Source organism: Piliocolobus tephrosceles, chromosome 9 (assembly GCF_002776525.5).
Source record: "Piliocolobus tephrosceles isolate RC106 chromosome 9, ASM277652v3, whole genome shotgun sequence".
NCBI lineage: Eukaryota > Metazoa > Chordata > Mammalia > Primates > Cercopithecidae > Piliocolobus > Piliocolobus tephrosceles.
In genome coordinates, this window is record NC_045442.1 from 65,007,963 (window position 1) to 65,033,040 (window position 25,078).

Below are 25,078 nucleotides of genomic sequence, written 5' to 3' on the forward strand. Positions count from 1 at the left end.
CAGCACTTTGGGAGGCCGAGGTGGGCGGATCACGAGGTCAGGAGATCGAGATCATCTTGGCTAACACGGGGAAACCCCATCTCTATTAACAATACAAAAAATTAGCCGGGTGTGGTGGCGGGCGCCTGTAGTCCCAGCTACTTGGGAGGCTGAGGCGGGAGAATGGCGTGAACCCGGGAGGCAGAGCTTGCAGTGAGCCGAAATCGTGCCACTGCACTCCAGTCTGGGCGACAGCGTGAGACTCCGCCTCAAAAAAAAAAAAAAAAAAAAAAAAAAAAAGTCATGGATGAAAGGGTCCTCAGTTTATTATCCTGTGAAATAGTAGCTGGGACATTTCTGAGGCCCAGAGAAGGGAAATAACTTGAATGAACAGGTTAGGAGCAGGCCAGGCGCTGTGGCGGGTGCCTGTAGTCCCAACTGGGGAGGATGAGGCAAGAGGATCGCTTGAGCCCAGAACTCAGTGAATAGCCACCGCACTCCAGCCAGGGCACCCCGCCTCAAAAAACAAAAATAGAAACAAACAACTAGCTTAGGCGCAGAACTGAGACTCAAACCTAGGTTTCCTGCTCACCCCCCACACCTCCCAGGGCCCCGCTGATTCCTCGTGGCCGCTAACTTGGAACGGCCCCAAAGCCAGGTCGAAGGCGAGTCTACCGGCCCCGGGGACTCCTGGCCCTGCAGTTCGCAGGGAGGATGGACGCAGTCAGGCTCTCCGGGAGCTGCGGGAAGCCCCAGGACTTGGAAAAGCCTCAGAGCGAGAACCTGGGGGAAGGCGAGCTCGGGACCTCGAGGCGGCTGGAAGTCGAGAGCGTCGCCAGGGGGCCGTTTTGCGCTCGGGTGTGGAGAACTAAGCCGAACACTGGGCTCTGTAATCCCCTCCAGAGCTCTTGGCCGGCCAAAGCGCGGCCGCCCCACCCCCGGCCCGCCAGGGGCAGTCGGCCCCGCCCCCTGGAGCTGCGTTCCCCAGGCAGCCAGCGCCACGCGCAGTCGGCCGATCCTCCCACCGAGCGAGCTGCGTCTCAGCCGCCCCGCTCGCCGAGGCCCTGGGTTGTGGGCTCCCGGCCGTCCGCGAAAGCATGGCCCGGCCCGTGCAGCTGGCGCCGGGCTCGCTGGCGCTGGTGCTGTGCCGACTGGAGGCGCAGAAGGCGGCGGGGGCTACGGCGGAGCCCGGCGGGCGCGCGGTATTCCGCGCCTTCCGTCGCGCCAACGCGCGCTGCTTCTGGAACGCGCGGCTGGCGCGCGCCGCCTCGCGGCTGGCCTTCCAGGGCTGGCTGCGGGGCGGGGTGCTGCTGGTGCGCGCGCCACCCGCCTGCCTGCAGGTGCTGCGCGATGCCTGGCGGCGCCGGGCGCTACGGCCGCCGCGCGGCTTCCGCATCAGGGCGGTGGGTGAGTGCGGGACCCGGAGGGGAGGGGCGTCCCGCGCCAGCTGTGGGCTCCGAGCTCCGCTCTGCAGGGGCGAGCGCGGCCGGGTCTTCTACCACAGAGGCTAGGCGCCGCTCTGAGAGCCCGGGGGCTGCGGTTGGGCGGCGGGTCTGGGGGGTCAAAATGCCCCAGAGACGTTCCTTCCCGCTTGGACACTGCAGCTATAGTCCCCAAGGTGTGCCTGGCCGCTGCTAGGACTGGCTCCGGGCTGCATCCGTTCCTCGACTCTTAAAGCCTGTGGAGTGCACAGAAGGAACTTTCTACTTAGAAAAGTGATGCTCTGGATAGAGAGGCTTTGGGCTAGCGGCCACTGTTTAGGCTCTACCGGGGCGGTTAGGAAGGGTACCCCAGGGGAATGGCCAGAGTTTACCAAATCTGGTTGCTTTATTATTAATTTAACTACAGATCCGCAGCGGACGGCATTCTGCTCTTCACGTCCTGCGGTGTGGTGGTCTTGGGTCGGGACCTAGCAGCTTTGGGGTCTTTAACTTCTTGGGGAAAACAAATAAGTAGCATCTCATCCCTTTAGCTGAGTAGACAGGATTCCACCTTCACAGTCTTTTCACACTTAGCTGTTTGTTAGACAACAACAGCTTTTTGCCTTTATAAAATAGCTTCTCATTCGAGAAACTAAACCACTGCACCCGCGAGCGGTCTCTGACTCTGGGCACTAAGCCCAGGCAGGTGTGTCAGCTCCCTGTAGCAGCCTGGTTCTTGTCTGCATTTATGTGAGGCTGCAAAGGCCATTTGATGGTGTGTTGACAAGTCACCAGTTGTTCAGCGCTTAATTCTCATTCTTACCAAGGAACCACTCTGTGTTAGTCCATAAATCATCCTCTTCCATCCGAGGAGAAGGAGCCGCAAATAAAAAACATTTGTTTGGCCAGGCGCGGTGGCACTGTGTAATCCCAGCACTTTGAGAGGCCGAGGCGAGTGGATCACCTGCGTTCAGGAGTTAGAGACCAGCCTGGCTAACATTCTGAAACCCCTCAGGAGTTCAAGACCAGTCTGGCTAACATGATGAAACCCCGCTTCTACTAAAAATACAAAAATTAGGCGGGGCGTGGTGGCAGGCGCCTGTAATCCCAGCTACTTGGGAGGCTGAGGCAGGAGAATCGCTTGAATCCAGGAGGTGGAGGTTGCAGCGAGCCGAGATAGTGCCATTGCACTCCAGCCTGGGTGACAAGAGCGAAACCCCATCTCAAAAAGAAAAAAGGAAGAAGAGGAAGAGGAAGAAGAAGAGGAAGAAGAAGAAGGAAGAGGAGGAAGAAAGAAGAAAGAAGAAACATAGCAGTAAGAAGCAAGCACCTGACTGACCAATAACTGTGTATCATCCATTCAGAGATGGTATTACCACATCCCAGCAGCCAGTGCTTTAAACCTTCACTTCTCACTCCATGCTGTCTGTTCCCTGTCCTCCCCACCCCCGTTTTTCTTAAGAGCTCACTGCAAAACTACATATACACATTTCCTCTCCTTTTACTTGCAGGAGTGGAGTGAAGAAAATAGGTTTCTGGCTCTGAGAACAGTGAACCAAGTAGCCAAGCCAAAATACTCAAGAGCGAAGAGGTCTTTCAGACAGGCTCGATGAAAAACTCTTTTCAGTTCTGCGTCCTCAGTTTTTCTGGTTTGAATTAGTGGTTACATTCTCAGGTCCCCCTTTTCAAAGGGTGAGCATAGAGCATATTGCAGAGAGGGAGTGGGATGCAGGGTGGGGGGTCTAGACCTGGGGGTGAAATAAGAGAGGGCTTGTGCTAAGTCACGGGCGGCCGCTAATGCCCCAGTGAGCAGTGTTAAATGCTGGTGTCTATGTTGGTACTGTTTGCTGCCATCTGAAATATGCAGCACACGTCACCTATTGCTCCCATTCTCTTCTGCCCAGTAGGTAATGCTGCCTCATAGCACAACTTAGGATGCAGTGGACACTGTATTCTATGGGGCGTGCAACACAGTGGACTTACCCCGGGTCATCACCCTTGACTTGGGTCTCCTGGCAGGAATGATTTTGAGGTTTTTAAATTTAATTTTAATTTTTTTTTTTTTTTTTGACAGAGTCTCTCTGTTGCTCAGACTGGAGTGCAGTGGTACAATCTTGGTTCACTGCAACCTCCACCTCCTGGGTTCAAGTGCTTCTCCTGCCTCAGCCTCTGGAGTAGCTGGGACTTTAGGCGCCCGCCACCATACCTGGCTAATTTTTGTATTTTTAGTAGAGATAGGATTTCACCATGTTGGCCAGGCTGGTCTCAAACTGCTGACCTCAAGTGATCTGCCCACCTCAGCCTCCCAAAGTGCTGGGATTACAGACATGAGCCACCGTGTCTGGCGATTTTTGTTCTTTATAATATTTTTATTCCTTTGTTTAAGCCCTAACCATGGCAAGGACAGATTTTGAAGTTGTTAACAAGTCCTGATAAAAATTTGAACATTTAGCTGGGATTTGGACAAAGCCACCCATTAGGACATTTTGAGGAGCAAAATGGAGAAAGATCTTATTTGATGCTGAGTGATGGATACACCTGGGGGACAAAGGGGATGCTTTTGCTTTGAATAGTGTTGCTAGTTGCCAATTTCTGGTCTAACTTGGGGTCCCTAGGTTCATATTGAAGGAGAAGAGGCAGCTCTTGGGCTACCTTAGAGTCCTGGAGGGTGGCGAAGGCAGGAGAAGCTGCTTTCCCCAAAAGGAAATGAAAGTTTGGGTCGGCTTGCTCTCTTGCCTCTTGCAGCGCTGGCTTCCAGGAGGGTGGGGAAAGAGCTACTGTGGACTATTACAGGTTGTTGCTCCATTCTCACTGTTATTTTGTGGGAAAGAGCAAAATGCTAGAAAAGGACACAAAGAGTCAATCTGATCTCTTTGCCATAGATGTTTGTTTATTTATTTATTTATTTTTGAGACGGTGTTTCACCCTTGTTGCCCCGGCTGGAGTGCAATGGCGCAATCTTGGCTCACCGCAACCTTCACTTCCTGGGTTCATGCGATTCTCCTGCCTCAGCATTCCGGGAGCTGGGATTACAGGTGCCCGCCACCACGCCCGGCTAATTTTTGTATTTTTAGTAGAGATGGGGTTTCACTATGTTGGCCATGCTGGTCTTGAACTCCTGACTCAGGTGATCCGCCCACAGCAGCCTCCCAAAGTGCTGGCATTACAGGCATGAGCCACTGAGCCTGGCTAGATGTTTTTTTAAAGGCTAGTTTACTGCTGCGTAAAAGCATTAGGGTATAGGACGTGTTGCTGGCTAGCTCAGGCAGAAAATGCAGGGAGAGAGGGATGGCGTTCAGCTTTATAAGTCCAGCTGTACTGCCTTGGGTCCTTCTGAACTTATGGACCTGGGACTTATAAGGTACGAGGAGGGAGCACCCTAGCCAAGCAGACTGGAGTGACTGGAGCCCCAGGTGCAGACCTGAACTTAAGTCATGCAGAGGTTTATGTTTTCTCCAGGTTTTGTGCCTTTTCTCTCCATCTTCATTCTCTCTGCCTTACCTTTCCTCTGGTAAGAAAAATAGTTCCCAGACAGAGATTATTTCTATAAAAAGAGAGACATTGGATCTTTAGCTTGATTAATAAGGGGCTAACTCTGCTTTTGTACTCCAGTCCTCAAATGTTGTATTTTTCTTTTCTTTTTTTAAGTGGAGACGAGGCCTTGCTCTGATTCCCAGGCTGGTCTCTAACTGCAGGGTCCGAGGGATCCTCCCCCCTCGGCCTTCCTTTCAAAGTGCTGGGATTACCAGTGTGAGCCACCTGGCTCAAATGTTTTGTTTTCTGTTTTTCATTAGCCAGTGGCATTAACAAATGAAAGAGTGAGTTCTGGAAGCTGGAGGGAGACTGCTGCCTAACCAGCTGAGCCACTGGGGAAGGAGGTACTACAGGGAGGTGGGACACCTGTATTTGTTTGGAAGAATCTGTTGCTACTCTAAGAATGCACCCAGTGGGACAGGAAAGATTAGCGGTTGGTGGCCACTTGGCCAAACAAGTTTGTTCCCTTCTCCTGAAATTTATAGCTGGGGTGTCTCCACCCTGTCACCCCCAGCAGGGCCTTTCATCTTTTCTCACTGAATAAAAATGCCCCAGGCCATGCCTGGTGGCTCTTGCCTGTAATCCCAGCACTTTGGGTGGCTGAGGCAGGGGGGTCACTTGAGGTCAGGAGTTTGAGACCAGCCTGGCCAACGTGGTGAAACCCCGTCTCTATTAAAAATAGAAAAATTAGCGCGGCATGGTGGCACGTGCCTGTAATCCCAGCTACTTGGGAGGCTAAGGCAGGAGAACCCGGGAGGCAGAGGTTGCAGTGAGTGGAGATTGTGCCACTGCATTCCAGCCTGGGCAACAGAATGAGACTGTCTTAAAAAAAAAAAAAAGCACCAAGTGCTGGTGGCTCTTTTTAAAGCTTCATGAGTTCATTCATGAGCCAGGTACTGTTCTAAGTGTTTCTGTGTGTTTTGTTTTGTTTTGAGACAGAGTCTTGCTCTCTCACTTAGGCTGGAGTGTAGTGGTACAATCATGGGTCACTGAAGCTTCAACCTCCTAGGTGCAAATGATCGTCCTACCTCAGCCTCTTGCGTAGCTGGGAACACATATGCGCGACACCATGGCTAGCTAATTAAAAAAAAATTTTTTTTCAGTAGAGGCAGGTCTTGCTCACTATGTTGTCCAGGTTAGTCTCAGACTCCTGGGCTCAAGCAATCCTCCTGCCTCTGCCTCTCAAAGTGCTGGGATTACAGGCATGAGCCACCTCGCCCAGCCGCTTCTGTGTTTTTTGTTTTTTGTTTTGTTTTTTTTTTTTGAGACGGCGTCTCAGTCTGTCACCCAGGCTGGAGTGCAGTGGTGCGATCTCAGCTCACTGCAACCTCCGCCTCCGAATCCTGAATTCAAGGGATTCTCCTGCATCAGCCTCCCGAGTAGCCGGGACTATAGGCGTGTGCCACCACACCCAGCTAAGTTTTTTCGTAATTTTAGTAGAGATGGGGTTTCTCCATGTCGGTCAGGCTGGTCTGAAATTCCCGACCTCAGGTGATTCATCCGCCTTGGCCTCCCAAGGTGCTGGGATGACCGGCCCACTTCTGTGTTTTAATGCATCTTTCATTCAGACTTGCCTCTGCTCGAGGGAAATAGAGTCAGGCTCTTTTTCCACATCCAGTTCAAGAGGGGATAGCTGAGTGGGAGGCCATGTTCTGGAAGCTGGTTCACATAATCTTCTCTATCCCACAGTGACTCCTCTGGGTATTGCAGGTTCTGCCTTTAGTTAGGCAGGAGTTCTTTGTTCTTTGGGAGGTGCTGAAGATCAGGCACATCAGGTTGGCCAAAGGGAAGTGATGGGAGGATCTTCCACCTCTCCTCACGCTCCTCCTACCTGATCCCCCAAACTCCTCTGAGCATGGCCTTCCAATCACAGAGAGATATTGAGGCAAAATTATAGGTACTCTAGGAGTGTAGAGTGTAGTATCTGCACTAATGCTAGATGTTGACTGGTTTCAGACTGTATCCTGGGATCTGGATTGGGAGAGGAAGAACAGTGCTAGGGTACTCAGTGCCTGATGCTGCAAGAATTGGGCAAGTCTCTGGACCACTGTTCTTATTTGTTCTGTGACTTAGGGAATGGTGTGGGGGAGTGTATATAAATGGTGAGGAAAGGGAGTGGTCTGATTCCTATTCTGTCTTATTTTTGAAGTCCTACCTTGAATGACAGTAGGGCATCTTGTAGCACTTCATACCTAATGGAATTTTGTTTATTTTTATTTTTATTTTTTGAGACGGAGTCTCACTCTGTCGCCCGGGCTGGAGTGCAGTGGCCAGATCTCAGCTCACTGCAAGCTCCGCCTCCCAGGTTTATGCCATTCTCCTGCCTCAGCCTCCGGAGTAGCTGGGACTACAGGCGCCCGCCACCTCGCCCGGCTAGTTTTTTGTATTTTTTAGTAGAGACGGGGTTTCACTGTGTTAGCCAGGATGGTCTCGATCTCCTGACCTCGTGATCCGCCCGTCTCGGCCTCCCAAAGTGCTGGGATTACAGGCTTGAGCCACCGCGCCCGGCCAGTGAAGAAAATTTGAGTTCAATTTTTTTTTTTCTTTGCATGGAGTCTTGTTCTGTCGCCCAGGCTAGAGTGCAGTGGTGCGATCTTGGCTCACTGAAACCTCCACCTCCTGGGTTCAAGCGATTCTCCTGCCTCGGCCTCCTGAGTAGCTGGGATTACAGGCGCATGCCACCACGCCAGGTGGTGTGCATTTTTGTATTTTTAGTAGAGACGGGGTTTCACTGCATTATCCAGGATGATCTCAATCTCCTGACCTTGTGATCTGCCCACCTCAGCCTCCCAAAGTGCTGGGATTACAGGCATGAGCCACCGTGCCCCGTGCTTAAGTTCAATTTTTTGCACTACCATTTATGAGCTGTATGTCCTTGAGCTAGTTACTTAACCCCTCTCAGTTCCATTGTCTACATGGGTACAAATGAGGACACAATAGCCCCTTTGCAGGTTGTTTTGAAGATAAGTACCTGAGAGCCTTCAGCCTGTGCCTGGTTCAGAGTCAGCATCAGGAAAACAACAAACACAAGGCAGTTTCCAGCATGGAGGGAGAGGAGAATGGGTCTGTGGATTCTTGTTCACTAGACAAACCTGTCTCTGTTAAGGCCTGTGCTAATCATTGCTTGCCTGGCATATACTTATGTTCAAGACCTCTGTCTCTTCTTCTGTCCTATCTTTCTGTCCTGTCCTTCCTGCTTAGTGCTGGTCACGTCCACAGCCGTGTGTTGTCTTGTGCCTCAGCCCAGGTCCCAAAGGGTACCTGCTGCTGGAGTAGGAGTCTGTACTGGGATTCTGATGCCTGAGTTTGCAACCAACCCTGCTGCTAAGTTGCTGGGAGCCCCCCAGCCTATCCTCTCACGTCTCTGGGCCTCTAGTTCTTTAGATGTGAACGGCTTCCTGCTCACTTTTACTCTGTTGACTGGCTAAGCCTTCCCACCTAGCTTGGCCCTGGCCTCACCTGGGTCAGCCTCCAGTCATCTGTCAAGAGGCCCCAGGAAGAACAGACAGAAGCTCACACCGAAGGTGCTTAAGATATTTTCCACAAACGGGGAAATATACCTTCCTCTTAGTACTGCCCAGACATCTTGGTTCTCTAATGTCATTTCCCCTTCACCAAGCATCTGAAGCTACACAGTTGTTGAAGCACCCACACCATGCTGGGCTTCCCTTGCGCTCACAGTCATTTGTTAGGTATGCATTGAGTATTTACCCTGTGCCCAGCCTGACCAGTTGGTCCATACAGAGGGGCAGAAGGCTCATGCCCTGACCTCAGGAGCTCATAGTCTAGGGACCAGATGGATGAATAAGTGATACACAGTTATAGGGAGCAATAAAAGGATAGCTGATCAAGAATCCCATGCATATGTGTATGTGTATCCAAGGAAGACTTCCTGGAGGAAGTGATGCCTAAACTAAGATACACAGAATAAGTAGATGTTAGCGTAGTGAGAAGCACATTTTAAGTGGAGAGTGGGGGGCATGTGTCCCAGTTGTATAACCCACATGGGGAACCACAAGCTTCTGGGTGCAGCTGGAGCATGGAATGGGAGGTGGGCATTGGCACAAAGGGCCTGCAGAGGGGCTGACGTGGAATGGGCCCTGAGTACTCTACTCATGCGTCTGAGCCTGAGGCCACTGAAGAGTATTATGCAATAAAGTGCATGTATGTGATTATATTTATAATCCTGTTTACATGATATATATGGTAGATACTTCCCAGCCTGAAGTATGCATTATCTTTCATCAATGGTTGTCTGGAATGGTGGCGCCTTGGAAGGGTGGTATATGTCCCCATGGGCCTACCAGAGTGCCAATGGTGCTTGTTCAGTGGCAGATCTGACATCTGAGAAAGACCTCAAGAGCCATGCAGGACACCTAGGATCTAACCCCTAGATCGTATGAGAAGCAGCTGAGTGACCAACTTCTCATCCAGTCCTCTTGGGGCCTTGGTTGCCTCATGTGTTGGCAAGTATTCTGCCTGCCATTTTTACTGCACAGATTTGGCATCGGACTCCAATAAGATACCATCTATGCAAACACTTTGAAAAGTGCACAGTACAAACACCAGCGTGTCTTTACATCTATTTGTGCCTTCTTTAATTTCTTTCATTAGTGTTTATAGTTTTCAGTATGCCTGTCTTTCACCTCCTTAGTTAAGTTTATTCCTAAGTATTTTATTCCCTTTGGTGATGTTGTCAATGGGATTGTTTTCATTTTGTTTCTTTTTTTTTTTCTTTTTTCCTTTTTTGAGATAGGGTCTGGCTCTGTCGCCCAGACTGGAGTGCCGTGGTGTGATCATGGCTCCCTGCAGCCTCGACCTCCCAGGCTTAAGTGATCCTCCCATCTCAGCCTCTCCAGTAGCTGAGACTACAGGCAGGTGCTACCGCACCCGGCTAATTTTTGTATTTTTAGTAGAGATGGTGTTTCACCATGTTGCCTAGGCTAGTGTTGAACTCCTGGGCTCAAGCGATCCTCCCACCTTGGCCTCCCAAAGTGATGCAGTTACAGGCGTCAGCTGGGACTATTTTCTTAATTTCCTTTTTGGATAGTTTATTGTTAATGTATAGAAATGCAACTGATTTTATATTCAGTGTGTGTTCTGTAACTTTACAGAACTGATTAGTTCTAAGAATTTTTGTGTGTGGCGTCTTGAGGGTTTCCTATGTAAGATCATGTCATCTGCAAACAGAGATGATTTTACTTCTTTTCTGATCTGGATGTCCTTTATTTGTTTTTCTTGCCTAATTCCTCTGGGTAGGACTTCCAGTAATATGTTGAAAAGAAGTGGCAAGAGCTGGGTGCAGAGGCTCACGCCTGTAATCCCAGTACTTTGGGAGGCCAGGGCGGGCGGATCACAAGGTCAGGAGATCGAGACCATCCTGGCTAACACGGTGAAACCCCATCTCTATTAAAAATACAAACAATTAGCCAGGCATGGTGGCGGGCACCTGTAGTCCCAGCTACTTGGGAGGCTGAGGCAGGAGAATGATGTGAACCTGGGAGGCGGAGGTTGCAGTGAGCCGAGATCACGCCACTGCACTCCAGCCTGGGCAACAGAGCAAGACTCCATCTCAAAAAACAAACAAACAAAAAAAGTGGCAAGAGTGGGCATCTGTATCTTCTTCCCAGTCTTAAAGGAAAAGCGTTCAGTTTTTCACTGTTGAGTATGATGTTAGCTGTGGGCTTTTCACATATGACCTTTATTGTGTTGAAGTAATTTCATCCCATATCCATGGATTGGGAGATTTAGTATTTTTTAAATGTTCATAATACCCAAAGTGAGCTACAGATTCAATGAAATCCCTATCAAAATCCCAACAGCTTTTTTACACAAATAGGAAAAACAATTCTAAAATTCATATGGACTCTCAAAGGATCCCAAAATAGCCAGAACAATTATTATTATTTGAGACAGGGTCTTGTTCTGTCAGCTAGGCTGGAGTACAACAGTGCAATGACAGCTCACTGCAGCCTTGATCTCCTGGGCTCAAGCGATCCTCCCACCTCAGCTTCACGAGTAGCTGGGACCAGAGGTACGTGCCACCACACCTGGCTCATTTTTAATTTTTTTGTAGAGACAGGGTCTCGCTCTTTGCCAAAGCTGGTCTTGAACTCCTGGGCTCAAGCAATCCTCCCACTTTGACCTCTGCCAAAAATGGCTTTGAGAAAGAAAAACACAGCTGGGAGTCTCTCTGGCTTGGGGGCTGCCTGAAAAAAAGAACAATAAAAAATAAAGCCTGAAGCATCACACTTCCTGATTTCAAAATACATTACAGGCCAGGCGTGGTGGCTCATGCCTATAATCCTAGCACTTTGGGAGGCCAAGGCGGGTGGATTACCTGAGGTCAGGAGTTTGAGACCAGCCTGGTCAACATGGCAAAACCCCATCTCTACTAAAAATACAAAAATTAGCCAGGCGTGGTAGTGGGAGCCTGTAATCCCAGCTACTTTGGAGGCTGAGGCAGGAGACTCACTTGAACCCAGGAAGCAGAGGTTACAGTGAGCCGAGATTGTGCCACTACACAGAGTGAGACTCCATCTCAAAACAAAACAAAACAAACCATACACACACAAACAAAACAAAAACCAAAACGTATTACAAAGATAAAGTAATTAAAACATGCAGTACCAGCATAAACACAGATATATACAGCAATGGAACAGAATAGAGAGCCCAGAAATAAACCCACACATGTATAGTCAACTGATCTTCCCTGAGGGTGCTGAGAACACACAATGGGGACGAGAGGGTCTCTTCAACAAATGGTCCCGGGTAAACAATCTCCACATGCAAAAGAATGAAATTGTACCCTTTTCTTACACCATCCACAACAACCAACTGAAAATGAGTTAAATGTAAGACCGGACACGAAGACTCTTAGAAGAGAACATGGGGAAAAGCTTAATGACATAGATCTTGACAATGATTTTTTGGATATGACACCAAAAGCACAGGCAACAAAAGCAAAAATAGAGAAGTGGGACTAAGTACAAGCACCAACCATTTATTTTATTTTACTTTATTTTTAAATTTTTATCTATTTATTTATTTCGAGACTGAGTTATGAGCCTGGCTAATTTTTGTGGGTTTTTGTTTTTGGTAGAGATGAGGTTTTACCACGTTGCCCAGACTGGGCTCAAGTGCTGGGATTACAGGCGTGAGCCACTGCCCCCAGCCCAAGCACCAAATATTTACAGTGGTTATTTTGTTTTATTTATTTATTTATTTATGTTTCTTTTTTGAGACAGAGTCTCATTCTGTCACACAGGCTGGAGTGCACTAGTGTGATCTTGGCTCACTGCAATCTCTGCCTTCCTGCTTCAAGCGGTTCTCATGCTTCAGCCTCCCAAGTAGCTGGGATTACAGGCATGATCCACCACGCCTGGCTAATTTTTTGTATTTCCAGTAGAGACAGGGTTTTGCCATGTTGCCGAGGCTTGTCTTGAACTCCTGAGTTCTGGTGATCTGCTGCCTCGGCCTCCCAGAGTGCTGGGATTATAGGCATGAGCCGTCGTGCCCGTCCAACAGTGGTTGTTTTATCTCTGGTGTGGAATATGGCTGTGGGGTGTGTGTGTATGTGCATACATGCACTTGTAAATGGTTTTTTTTTTTTTTTTTTTTTTTTTTTGAGACAAAGTCTCACTCTGTTGCCCAGGCTGGAATGCAGTGGTGGGATCCTAGCTCACTGCAACCTCTGCCACCAGAGTTCAACCGATTCTTCTGCCTCAGCCTCCTGAGTAGCTGGGACTACAGGTGCCTGCCACCAAGCCTGGCTCATTTTTGTATTTTTAGTAGAGACGGGGTTTCACCATGTTGGTCAGGCTGGTCTTGAACTCCTGACCTCATGATCTGCCTCCCTTGGTCTCTCAAAGTGCTAGGCTTACAGGCATGAGCCACCGTGTCCGACCTGTTTTTGATTTTTACGTATGTATTACTTTTAGTACCTTTTATTTTAATTTGCGTTTCACTTGATGGGTTGCTTCTGTAACACATTCACATAGTATGAAAGTGTATACAGGAAAAAGTCTCTCATTTCCCTATCCCAGCCACTGATTGCCTTTCTCTGGAAATGGCTGCAGTGACCAGTTTTCTAATCCTTCCATAGCTAGTTTATAAATCTACAAATAACATGGATGGACATATCTGCCTCCATTTTTACATAAATGTTAGCATATTACATGTATTATTTTTTTCTTGGAAACAAGTTTTCTTAAGTCATTAAAAAATCAACATATAAGTGCAAGGAAGTTAATAGCATTGTTCTAGGGTGCAGAAACTAGTTCTGTAGGATGTAAGTAGGGATTACATGAAAGAGAGTTTCCTAGTTGAGTGTGTTTGGAAACCACGTTTGAACAGGTTTCATGAGTGCAAAGGCTTTGGGTATGCTGATGGTCTCCATCCAAGAGGCAGGAGAATAATCTGAATGCTCCAGTCTCATTCTACCAGCAAAGCCCATTTTTGCCTAGCTCCTTGTGGGTAGATGTTGGAGGCGTTCTTGGGAACCTCTGGGTCCCTTCAGAATATCTGTGGAAGGAGCTGATCATCTTGTCCCATGAGCCCAGGGCCCACCTTGCAGAGAGCCATGTCTCAGCCCCGTTGTGGAGTGAACAGAGATCACAGTAAAAACTGCCTACATCCTGGCCGGGCGGGGTGGCTCAAGCCTGTAATCCCAGCACTTTGGGAGGCCGAGACGGGCGGATCACGAGGTCAGGAGATCGAGGCCGTCCTGGCTAACACAGTGAAACCCCGTCTCTACTAAAAAAAAAAATACAAAAAACTAGCCGGGTGTGGTGGCGGGCGCCTGTAGTCCCACCTACTCGGGAGGCTGAGGCAGGAGAATGGCGTCAACCCGGGAGGCGGAGCTTGCAGTGAGCCGAGATCCGGCCACTGCACTCCAGCCTGGGTGACAGAGCAAGACTCTGTCTCAAAAAAAAAAAAAAAAACTACCCACATCCCGCACCTAGGGAGGTGTGTGTGTTGGAGGATCATGGAAAGAACACTAGACATGAAGTCTGGGCCATCTGAAGAGTATTAATCATGTGACCTGAGGCAGAACAGTCCTCCCCTTATAAATGGCAGCCACCATGCTTGGCTTGCTTCAAAGTTGTGGCATTGGGATGCAGAAATGCCTTATTTGAAGATGTTATTCCCCTGACCTTCGACCCCACAGTGGAGGTTTCAGGAAGGGGCAGAGTTTGGACATCCCATAGGTTCATAGGTTTCATAGATTAGAGGGCTTTCAGAGGCCACCCTGGAGGTTTAGCTACATTCTATGCTAGTAGAAAGTCATGTTAAGCTTTTACAATGTAGAGAAATTTCTAGAACAGCTAGCTTTTAGTAAAGAGACAGAAACTGCTTGTCAAGATCATTTGCAATATTAAGCTTGTTCCATGATAATTGACTTTTTTCTTTTAATTTATCTTTTGAGGTAAAGGTATGCAAAGTGATCATTTTTCTTGTTGATGCGAGGTGCCTCTCCATGGCTCTGTAGTATTTCTTTTTTCTTTTTTTTTTTTTTTTTTAGAGATGGAGTCTCGCTTTGTCACCCAGGCTGGAGTGCAGTGGCCAGATCTCAGCTCACTGCAAGCTCCGCCTCCCAGGTTTACGCCATTCTCCTGCCTCAGCCTCCTGAGTAGCTGGGACTACAGGCACCCGCCACCTCGCCCGGCTAGTTTTTTTGTGCGTATTTTTAGTAGAGACGGAGTTTCACCGGGTTAGCCAGGATGGTCTCGATCTCCTGACCTCGTGATCCGCCCTTCTCGGCCTCCGAAAGTCCTGGGATTACAGGCTTGAGCCCCGCGCCTGGCCGGCTCTGTACTATTTCTTTTACTTTTTTTTTTTTTTTTTTGAGATGGAGTCTTGCTCTGTCACCCAGGCTGGAGTCCAGTGGCGCGATCTCTGCTCACTGCAGCCTCTGCCTCCCAGGTTCAAGCAATTCTCTGCCTCAGCCTCCCGAGTAGCTGAGATTACAGGCGCCAATCACCACGCCTGGCTAATTTTTTGTATTTTTAATAGAGATGGGGTTTCACCATCTTGGCCAGGCTGGTCTTAAACTCCTGACCTCGTGATCCACCTGCCTTGGCCTCCCAAAGTGCTGGGATTACAGATGTGAGCCACTGTGCCCGGCCGGCTCTATGCCATTTCTTTAGCAGTTCATTAAGGATTAGGAGGTCCCTTGTGAAATTCTTTCTAAACCAAACGAGCCTTTGACTCCCCGAGTCTAAAGCCATCAGCTGTGACTGTATTCATTTGATGGAAGGGAGGTGTAGGGTCTGGCAACGCATGGCTGACTGGTATTACATAATGGTAATTACTTATGAATTATATTTTTATATTTTAATTTTTTGAGACAGAGTCTCAGTCTGTCACCCATGCTGGAGTGCAGTGGTGCAATCAGAGCTCACTGTAACCTCAAACTCCCGGACTCAAGCCATCCTCCCACCTCAGCCTCCTGAATAGCTGGGACTGTAGGCATGGGCCACCATACCAGCCTTTTTTTTTTTTTTTGTAGTGATGGGGTCTCACTGTGTTCCCCAGGCTGGTCCCGAACTCCTGGTCTCAAGCAATCTTCCCGTCTTGGCCTCCCAAAGTGCCGGGATTATAGCCATGAGCCACTGTACCTGGCTGAGATTTTGGTGATTACGAATAGAACAATAATAACATTCATTAACAGGTCTGTGGACATGTTTTCATTTCGCTTGGGTGAATAACCAGGTGTGAATTGGAGGGCTGCTTTTCAAAATGATAGTACCACTTTGCAATTGTGCCATCAGTATATGAGATTTCCAGTTCAGCATTTGATATCAGTATGTTATTATTATTATTATATTATTATTATTTTTGAGATGGAATTTCACTCTTGTTGCCCAGGCTGGAGTGCAATGGAGTGACCTCTGCTCATTGCAACCTCTGCCTCCTGGGTTCAAGCAATTTTCCTATCTCAGCCTCCAAAGTAGTTGGGATTACAGGCGCCCATCATCACGCCCGGCTAATTTTTTGTATTTTTAGTAGAGACAGAGTTTCACCATGTTGGTCAAGCTGGTCTTGAACTCCTGACCTCAGATTGTCCAACCAGCTCAGCCTCCCAGAGTGCTGGGATTACGGATGTGAGCCACTGTGCCTGGCCTATTTTATTATTTTTGGCTGGACTAATAGTTGGATAGTGGTAGTTCACTGTGACTTTAATTTGTATTTCCCTAATGACTAGTGAGTTGAGCATCTTTTCATGTGTGCTTATTTGCTATGTCTGGATCTTCTTTTTTTTTTTTTTTGAGATAGAGTGTCACCCTTGTCGCCCAGGCTGGAGTACAATGGTGTGATCTTAGCTCACTGCAACCTCTGCCTCCTGGGTTCAAGTGATCCTCCTGCCTCAGCCTCCTGAGTAGTTGGGATTATAGGTGCCTGCCACTACGCCCAGCAAGTTTTTGTGTTTTTAGGAGAGAGAGGGTTTCACCATGTTGGCCAAGTTGGTCTTGAACTCCTGACCTCAGGTGATCCACTGGCCTCGGCCTCCCAAAGCGCTGGGATTATAGGCATGAGCCACCATGCCTGGCCTGTATCTTCTTTAATAAGTGTCTGTCAAAATGTTTTGCCCATGAAAAAAGTTTTTTTTCCTTATTAAATTGTAGGAATCCTTTATATATTTTAGATACAAGTCCTTTGTCAGATATGTGTTTTGCAAATGTTTTTGCCAAGACTATGGCTTGTCTTTTTATTTTTTTTAATATGTATTTATTTATTTATTCATTTATTTATTTTTGAGACAGGGTCTCACTCTGTCACCCAAACTGGAGTGCAGTGGTGCGATCTCGATCTTAATCGATTCTCCTGCCTCAGCCTCCCATAAGACTACAGGTACACACCACCATACCCGGCTAATTTTTGTATTTTTCGTAGAGACAGGGTTTTGACATGTTGACCAGGCTGGTCTTGAACTCCTGACCTCAATTGATCCACCCTCCTCGGCCTCCCAGAGTGCTGGGATTATAGGTGTGAGCCACAGTGCCTGGCCAGCTTGTCTTTTTAATTTCTCACCAGTGTCTTTTGAAGAATAAATGTTTTAATTTTTTTTTTCTTCAAAATGGAGTCTCCCTCTATCATTCAAGCTGAAGTGCAGTGGTGCGATCATGGCTCACTGCAGTCTCAACCTCCCAAGGCTCAGGTGATCTTCCTGCCTCAGCACTCCCAAATAGCTGGGACTGCAGGTGTGCACCACAACACCTGGCTTTTTTTTTTTTTTTTTTTTTTTTTTGAGATGGAATCTTGCTCTGTTGCCCAGGCTGGAGTGCAGTGGTGCGATCTTGGCTCACTGCAACCTCCGTCTCCTGGGTTCACTCCATTCTCCTGCCTCAGCCTCCTGAGTAACTGGGACTACAGGCGCCTGCCACCATGCCTGGCTAATTTTTTTGTATTTTTAGTAGAGACAGAGTTTCACTGTGTTAGCCCGGATGGTCTCAATCTCCTGACCTTGTGATCTGCCTGTCCCGGCCTCCCAAAGTGCTGGGATTACAGGCTTGAGCCACTGCACCCGGTAATGCCTAGCTAATTTTTGTATTTTTATTTTTATCTTTTTTGAGACGGAGTTTCGCCCTTATTGCCCAGGCTAGAGTGCAATGGGGAGATCTTGGCTCAATGCAATCTCCACCTCCTGGGTTCAAGCGATTCTCCTGTCTCAGCCTCCCGAGTATCTGGGATTACAGGCACATACCACCATGCCCGGCTAATTTTTGTATTTTTAGTAGAGACGGGGCTTCACCATCTTGGCCAGGATGGTCTTGAACTCAACCTCAGGTGATCCACCTGCCTGGCCTTCCAAAGTGCTGGAATTATAGGTGTGACCCACTGCACCCAGCCCCGATTTTTGTATTTTTAATAGAGATGGGATTTCGCCACATTGCCCAGGCTGGTCTTGAACTCCTGGCCTCAAGTGATCCTTCCACCTCCGCCTCCCAGAGTGCTGGGATTACAGGCGTGAGCCACCGCGCCCACCTCCGCTTTGAGATTTAACATTTAAATCTATGATGCATTTCATGTTAAGTTTTGTATGTGGTACAAGTTATGAGATTGAGGTTTTTATTATTATTATTTGAGACACAGTCTGACTGTCACCAAGGCTGGAGTGCAGTGGTGTGGTCTCAGCTCACTGCAACCTCTGCCGCCTGGGTTCAAGCGGTTCTCCTGCCTCAGCCTCCTGAATAGCTGGGAGTACAGGCATGCGCCACCACACCTGGCTAATTTTTTTTGTATTTCTAGTAGGGATGGGATTTTACCCTGTTGGCCAGGCTGGTCTTGAACTCCTGACCTCAGTTGATCACCTGCCCCAGCCCCCCAAAATGCTGTGATTACAGGCATGAGCTACCACACCTGGCCAGAGGTTGATTATTATTTTTTGCATATGGATATCCAATTCTTCAGGAACTCCCTTGTTGAAAAGACTGTCCTTTCTCCATTGGATAACCCTGGCTTTTTGTCAAATAGCAATTGACCACATGTGTGTGTCTATTTCTAGACTGTTCTTTTTTCTTGATCGATACACCTATGCTTTTTCCAGTACTACAGTGTTTTCATTACTGTAGCTGTATGGAAATCAGATAGTTTGAGTCCTTCAAGTTTGATTCTTTTTATTTGGTTATTATTGGTCCTTTGCTTTTTCCATGTAAACTTTAGAATCAACTTGTCTATTTCTAAAAAAAATCTGCTTAAATTTTTATTAGGATTGTGTTAGTGCTTGCTTTGGCAGCACATATACTAAAATTCAAACGATACAGAGAAGGTTAGTGTGGCCCCTGTGCAAGGATGACATACAGATTCATGAAGGGTTCCAATTAAAAAGAAAAGGTAATTATATTAAACCTATAGATTAATTTAGGGAGAATTCACATCTTAACAATCAATATTGGGTCTCCTGAGCTATGGAGGCAGTATATGTCTATAGTAAATCTTTGCTTCTAATTCTGTTACAAATGTACATTTTGACCTTTGAGTTCCTGAGTCTTTGAACACCTTCTGTGAAACAAAAGGCCTTCCAGATACCAAGGAATAAGCAATGCAGGTGCTTGAAAAAGCCAGAAAATGGAAACCTTAGTAGACTCATTTAAATTCTCCAGAGGCACAGTGGCACTGAGGATCAAAAAGGAGCAAATCCCTTGAGGAGAATTAGAACATCTGTATCAACTGAGGGGAAAAAATATTTTGAACAGCAACAAAAGATGACCCCAGTATAAGTTTAAACAGCATAAGCAGACACATGTTATTATGGTGGCTTGGGTTGTGGGAGAGTTTGTTTTGTTGGGTGGAGGGATTTGCAGATTGGAAGGTAGGGTTTTTTTTTTTTTTTTCTCTCGAGATCACTGTGTTGCCCAGGCTGGAGTGCAGTGGCGCCATCTCACCTTGCTGCAACCTCTGCCTCCCAGGTTCAAGCGATTCTCCTACCTCAGCCTCCCGAGTAGCTGGGATCACAGGTGTGCACCACCATGCCCAGCTAATTTTTGTATTTTTAGTAGAGACGGGATTTCACTATGTTGGCTGGGCTCGTCTCGAATTCCTGACCTTAAGTGACCCACCTGCCTCGGCCTCCCAAAGTGCTGGGATTACAGGCATGAGCCACTGCACCCAGCCGGAAGGTAGAAGTTTTTTTTGTTTGTTTTTTTGAGACGGAGTTTCGCTCTTGTTGCCCAGGCTGGAGTACAATAGCATGATCTCGGCTCACCACAATCCCCACCTCCTGGGTTTCAGCACTTCTCCTGCCTCGGCCTCCCGAGTAGCTGGGATTACAGGCACGTGCCACCACGCCTGGGTAATTTTGTATTTTTAGTAGAGACGGGGTTTCTCCATGTTGGTCAGGCTGGTCTTAAACTCCTGACCTCAGGTGATCCACCCACCTTGGCCTCTCAAAGTGCTGGGATTACAGGCATGAGCCACCGTGCCTGGCCGATAGAAGTATTTTTAAATCTTCTCTTCTCCTGCCTCCATTTTGCCTGGAATAGATCAAGTCCTTTCCTTTAGTTGTTGATCAAGAACCATGCTGGGCCAGCCCTGACCTGGGTGCCAGGTGGGACATAGTGAGGGGCACTAGGTCCCGTTGTCCTGAGAACACACCTGGAAAACACATCTGTCATTTTCCTTCCCATGTCTCCTTCAGGGCAGAGGCAAGGAGCCTGGCCCTTAGTCCCTGCTAATGGATCATAACTGGAAGATGCTAATTCCACCCAGACCTCAGCCAGGTCAGGCACAACCCAGCTGTACTGCTGCCTGCCACCTAAGCCCAGTGGCCTGCAAGACCTTTCACCTTTCCACCCAGCTTTTGCATGGGCTTTCCATGCCACTACTTGGAACTGCAGTGCCACTGGTCAGGTTAGATATTTAAGAAGGGGCAGGAGGGCCTTCAGATATGAGATGGCAGGCAATTTGCTTAACCTTCCATGCCTCTGCTTCCCTATCTGTGAAACAGAGATGATAATACTACCGATTTCATAGTGTGGCTGCAAGGATTAAATGAAACAATGCATATAAAGCACTTAGGAGAGGGCCCAGCACACAGTGAGCTATCGGTGAATGTGAGCAGTTTGTTTTGTGTTTTGAGACGGTCTCACTCTGTCACCCAGGCTGGAGTATAGTGGCGTGATCATAGCTCACTGTAACCTCAAGTTCCTAGGTGCAAGTGATTCTTCTGACTCAGCCATCCAAGTAACTAGGACTACATGCTCATGCTACCACGCCTGGCTAATTTTCTTCTTCTTCTTCTTTTTTTTTTTTTTTTGCCTGGATAGTTTTTAAAAAATTTTCTTGTAGAGTTGAGTTCTTGCTATGTTTCCCAGGCTGGTCTCAAACTCCTGGGCCCAAGCAATCCTTTTGCCTCGGGCTCCCAAACTGCTGGATTTACAGGCATGAACCACTGCATCTGACATTAGCAGTTAATTATTACAGTGGAACTCATAGGGTGCCAAGCCAGGCATGGGACCCACGTCTGGCATCTCAGGCTGGTCCTGGAGGCCTTACTCTGTCACCCTGGAGCATATCCTTCAGCCATCTTGATTTCATGTGCTGAAAAATCACCATGGTATTAGACACAGGAACGACTTTCTTCTGAATTAGGACTACATTCTTGTAGCCCAGGCTTTGCTTTTTCAGGTTCAACCAGGCATTATTGGCCCTGTGTGTCCATGAGACCTGGATTCCAGTCCTGACTTCTCCCTTAACTGGCCAGCTCCTTCCTGTCTCTGGACTTCAGCTACAGCCTGTGGTGTGGATGTGTTCCATGCTGTGATGTACTGTTCTCAACCCATTGAATCACTGAATGATTCTCTTAGGCCAGTAATTCCTGAGCTCTTCCTATTATTTAATTTGTAAATTACCATTTCCTAATAATATGGAATGGCCCATATTATTTTTAATTTGTACAGAATGAAAATTATGCTTTGAAAAATGGACAATTGTGATTTCTGCCCATCTGAGAGAGGGAGTCTCAGTCTCTGGGAGCTGTGAAAGGAGCCCACAACGAGAAGAGGCTCATCTCTGGATCATGCTGGAGAGAACCCAGGGAGCTCAGGGCACCTCCTGCCCGGCCTTGTGCACCTGGCCTCTCCTATCTGATTGGGCCCAGTGCTGGTGGTACACAAAAAGCTAGTGAGGGCGGAAGCTTACGGGATGAGATACATTACTCACATTCCTCTCCTGATTGTTCTTTCATCCCTGTTCTAGATTTTGATTTCTGTTGGAATACAGGTTGAAAAATTACCTGCAAGGAGGAGTTTTTGTGTTTGTTTGTTTGTTTATTTTTGATCACGGCATTTGTCTGAATTCTCTTCTCCTAAACTTTGCATTCATCTGACTCTTCACAGCTCTAAGAAAGACACAGCGTGCCCTTTATTTTTTATTTTTTATTTTATTTATTTTTATTTTTATTTTTTTTTTTTGAGACGGAGTCTCGCTCTGTCGCCCAGGCTGGAGTGCAGTGGCCGGATCTCAGCTCACTGCAAGCTCCGCCTCCTGGGTTCACGCCATTCTCCTGCCTCAGCCTCCCGAGTAGCTGGGACTACAGGCGCCCGCCAACACGCCCGGCTAATTTTTTGTATTTTAGTAGAGACGGGGTTTCACCGTGTTAGCCAGGATGGTCTCGATCTCCTGACCTTGTGATCCACCCGTCTCGGCCTCCCAAAGTGCTGGGATTACAGGCTTGAGCCACCGCGCCCGGCCAGCGTTCCCTTTAAATGGTAATTGTGGGTCATGTGAAATGGCCAGTACCTGGAAAGCACTAGCATTTGGGGATGGGGCTTTTCCGAAAGCCCACAGCTGTGTTCTTTGTTTTTGTTCTTGTTTTGAGATGGAGTCTCACTCTGTCACCCAGGCTGGAGTCCAGTGGTGCGAGCTCGGCTCACTACAACCTCCGCCTCCCGGGTTCAAGCGATTATCTTGCCTTAGCCTCCTGAGAAGCTGGGACTACAGGCCACCACGCCCGGCTCATTTTTTTGTATTTTTGGTAGAGATGGGGTTTCACCATGTTAGCCAGGATGGTCTCAATCTCCTTACCTCATGATCTGACCGCCTCAGCCTCCCAAAGTGCTGGGATTACAGGCGTGAGCTTTTTGTTTTAAAACCGAAGCTTTTTTCTCTAGCCCTGCAGTTGGCTATAGTTAAATTTGCTGATTGAAAGCCTTGGTAGGCCGGGCGCGGTGGCTCAAGCCTGTAGTCCCAGCACTTTGGGAGACCGAGGCGGGCGGATCATGAGGTCAGGAGATCGAGACCATCCTGGCTAACACGGTGAAACCCTGGCTCTACTAAAAAATACAAAAAAACTAGCCAGGCGAGGTGGCGGGCGCCTGTAGTCCCAGCTACTCAGGAGGCTGAGGCAGGAGAATGGTGTAAACTTGGGAGGCAGAGCTTGCAGTGAGCCAAGATCCGGCCACTGCACTCCAGCCTGGGCGACAGAGCGAGACTCCATCTCAAAAAAAAAAAAAGAAAGCCTTGGTAATAAAAAGAGCTCCCCTCCCTCCCACCTTAAACACTTTCCAACTTAAAGTGCTATAGAGCTTAGTGGTTACTTGATGTGCCTGCAGCACAAAGTGCATAAAACAGCTGAAGACATCCTTTTCAGAAGGAAGCCTGGTTATCAAACCAGAGCACTTTGCAAAGACAGCGCCTTCTATTTCCATTCACACAGTTTCATCCCACACGATGGACTAGGGCAGTATTTCCCAAAGTGTGGCATCTATATGATTGTGGTGGTCACTGTGGTGGTGCACAAGTTGATTTGGATATACTTTTAAACATTTGGCCAGGCACAGTGGCTCATGCCTGTAATCCCAGCACTGGGAGGCCAAGGCAGGTGGATTGCATGAACTCGGGAGTTCAAGACCAGCCTGGGCAATGTGGTGAAATCCTGTCTCTACAAAAAATACAAAAATTAGCTGGGCATGGTGGTGGTGAGCTGTAGTCTCAGCTACTTGGGAGGCTAAGGTGGAAGGATTGCTTGAGCCCGTGAGGTCAAGGCTGCAGTGAGCCGAGATCGAGCCACTGTGCTCCAGCCTGGGTGACAATGTGAGACCCTGTCTCAAGAAAAAAACAAAAATAACAAAACCAACAAAAAGCAAACACACAAAAAAAAACAAGAGTAAGGCCAGGTCCGATGGCTTACTTATAATTGCTTATAATTCCAACTCTTTGCAAAGCTGAGGTGGGAGGATCACTTGAGCCCAGGAGTTTGAAACCAGCCTGGGCAACATAGGGAGAGCCTGTCTCCACAAACAATAAATTAGCCAGGTGTGGAATGTACAACTTTGGTCCCAGCGACTCAGGAGGCTGAGGTGGGAGGATTTCTTGAGCCTGGGAGGTCAAAGTTCCAGTGAGCTATGATTGTGTCACTGCACTCCAACCTGGGCTACAAAGTGAGACTATCTTAAAAAAAAAAAAAAGGAAAAAAGAGTGGAGAAAGGGAGACTCTAGGAAGTTGAGTGTGCCAAGAGTAAACTTAATTGTGTTTTAATTCACTTTCTTTTTTTTTTTTTGAGACAGAGCCTCGCTCTGTCGCCCAGGCTGGAGTGCAGTGGTGTGATCTTGGCTCACTGCAAGCTCCGCCTCCCAGGTTCACACCATTCTACTGCCTCAGCCTCCGGAGTAGCTGGGACTACAGGTGCCCGCCACTGTGCCTGGCTAATTGTTTTTTGTGTTTTTTTTTGTACTTTTTAGTAGAGATGGTGTTTCACCCTGTTAGCCAGGATGGTCTCCATCTCCTGACCTCATGATCTGCCCACCTCGGCCTCCCAAAGTGCTAGGATTACAGGCATGAGCCACCACACCCGGCCTCACTTTCTAATATAATTATTGTCCGATTGTAGTAGTAAAAAAATCATTAAACTTATATTTAAGGTGATGGATACCCTAATTACCCTGATGTGGTCTTTATGCACTATATGAATGTATAAATGTACCAGATTACCACATGTGCCCCCCCCAAAATATGTACATCTATTTGCTGGGTGCAGTGGCTCATGCCTGTAATCCCAGCACTTTGGGAGGCTTAGGTGGGCGGATCATTTGAGGTCAGGAGTTCAAGACCAGCCTAGCCAACATGGTGAAACCCTGTCTCTATTAAAAATACAAAAGTTAGCTGGGCATAGTGGTGTGCGCCTGTAATCCCAGTTACTCGGGAGGCTCAGGCAGAAGAATTGCTTGAACCCCAGAGGTGGAGGTTGTAGTGAACTGAGATTGCACCACTATACTCCAGCCTAGGCAACAGAGCGAGACTCTCTTAGAAACAAACAGCCAGGGGTGGTGGCTCACGCCTGTAATCACAACACTTTGGGAGGCCCAGGCGAGTGGACCACCTGAGTTCGGGAGTTCGAGACCAGCCTGGCCAATATGGTGAAACCCCATTTCTACTAAAAATACAAAAATTAGCCAGGCGTGGTGGCGAGTACCTGTAATCCCAGCTACTTGGGAGGCTGAGGCAGCAGAATCGCTTGAACCTGGGAGGTAGAGGTTGCAGTGAGCCGAGACTGTGCCACTGCACTCCAGTCTGGGTGACAGAGTGAGACTCCCTCTCAAAAATAAATAAATATGTCATCTCACTATGAGAAGTTAGCTGTTAATCTTATTGTGATTCCCCTGTATGTGTGTAAGTTTTTCTCTTACTGCTTTAAGATTTT

General features: G+C 48.0%; 1 protein-coding gene and 1 non-coding gene across 3 annotated transcripts in view; both read left to right on the top strand.

The window, feature by feature from the left end:
* Nucleotides 1-989: 989 nt before the first annotated feature.
* Nucleotides 990-25,078, top strand: part of STOX1 (storkhead box 1) — a 69,221-nt gene continuing 45,132 nt past the window's right edge. Inside the window, exon 1 of one of the 2 annotated variants that reach the window (XM_026455335.2) lies at nt 990-1,386. In XM_026455335.2, the coding sequence (XP_026311120.1) occupies nt 1,077-1,386 (310 nt within the window). In that variant the 5' untranslated portion in view covers nt 990-1,076. The remainder of the gene's footprint in view (nt 1,387-25,078) is intronic. The other variant, XM_026455336.1, reaches the window with a different exon arrangement.
* LOC111537989 lies at nt 18,660-18,766 on the top strand. The gene has a single exon (XR_002730169.1). It is a non-coding gene; the product is annotated as a U6 spliceosomal RNA (small nuclear RNA).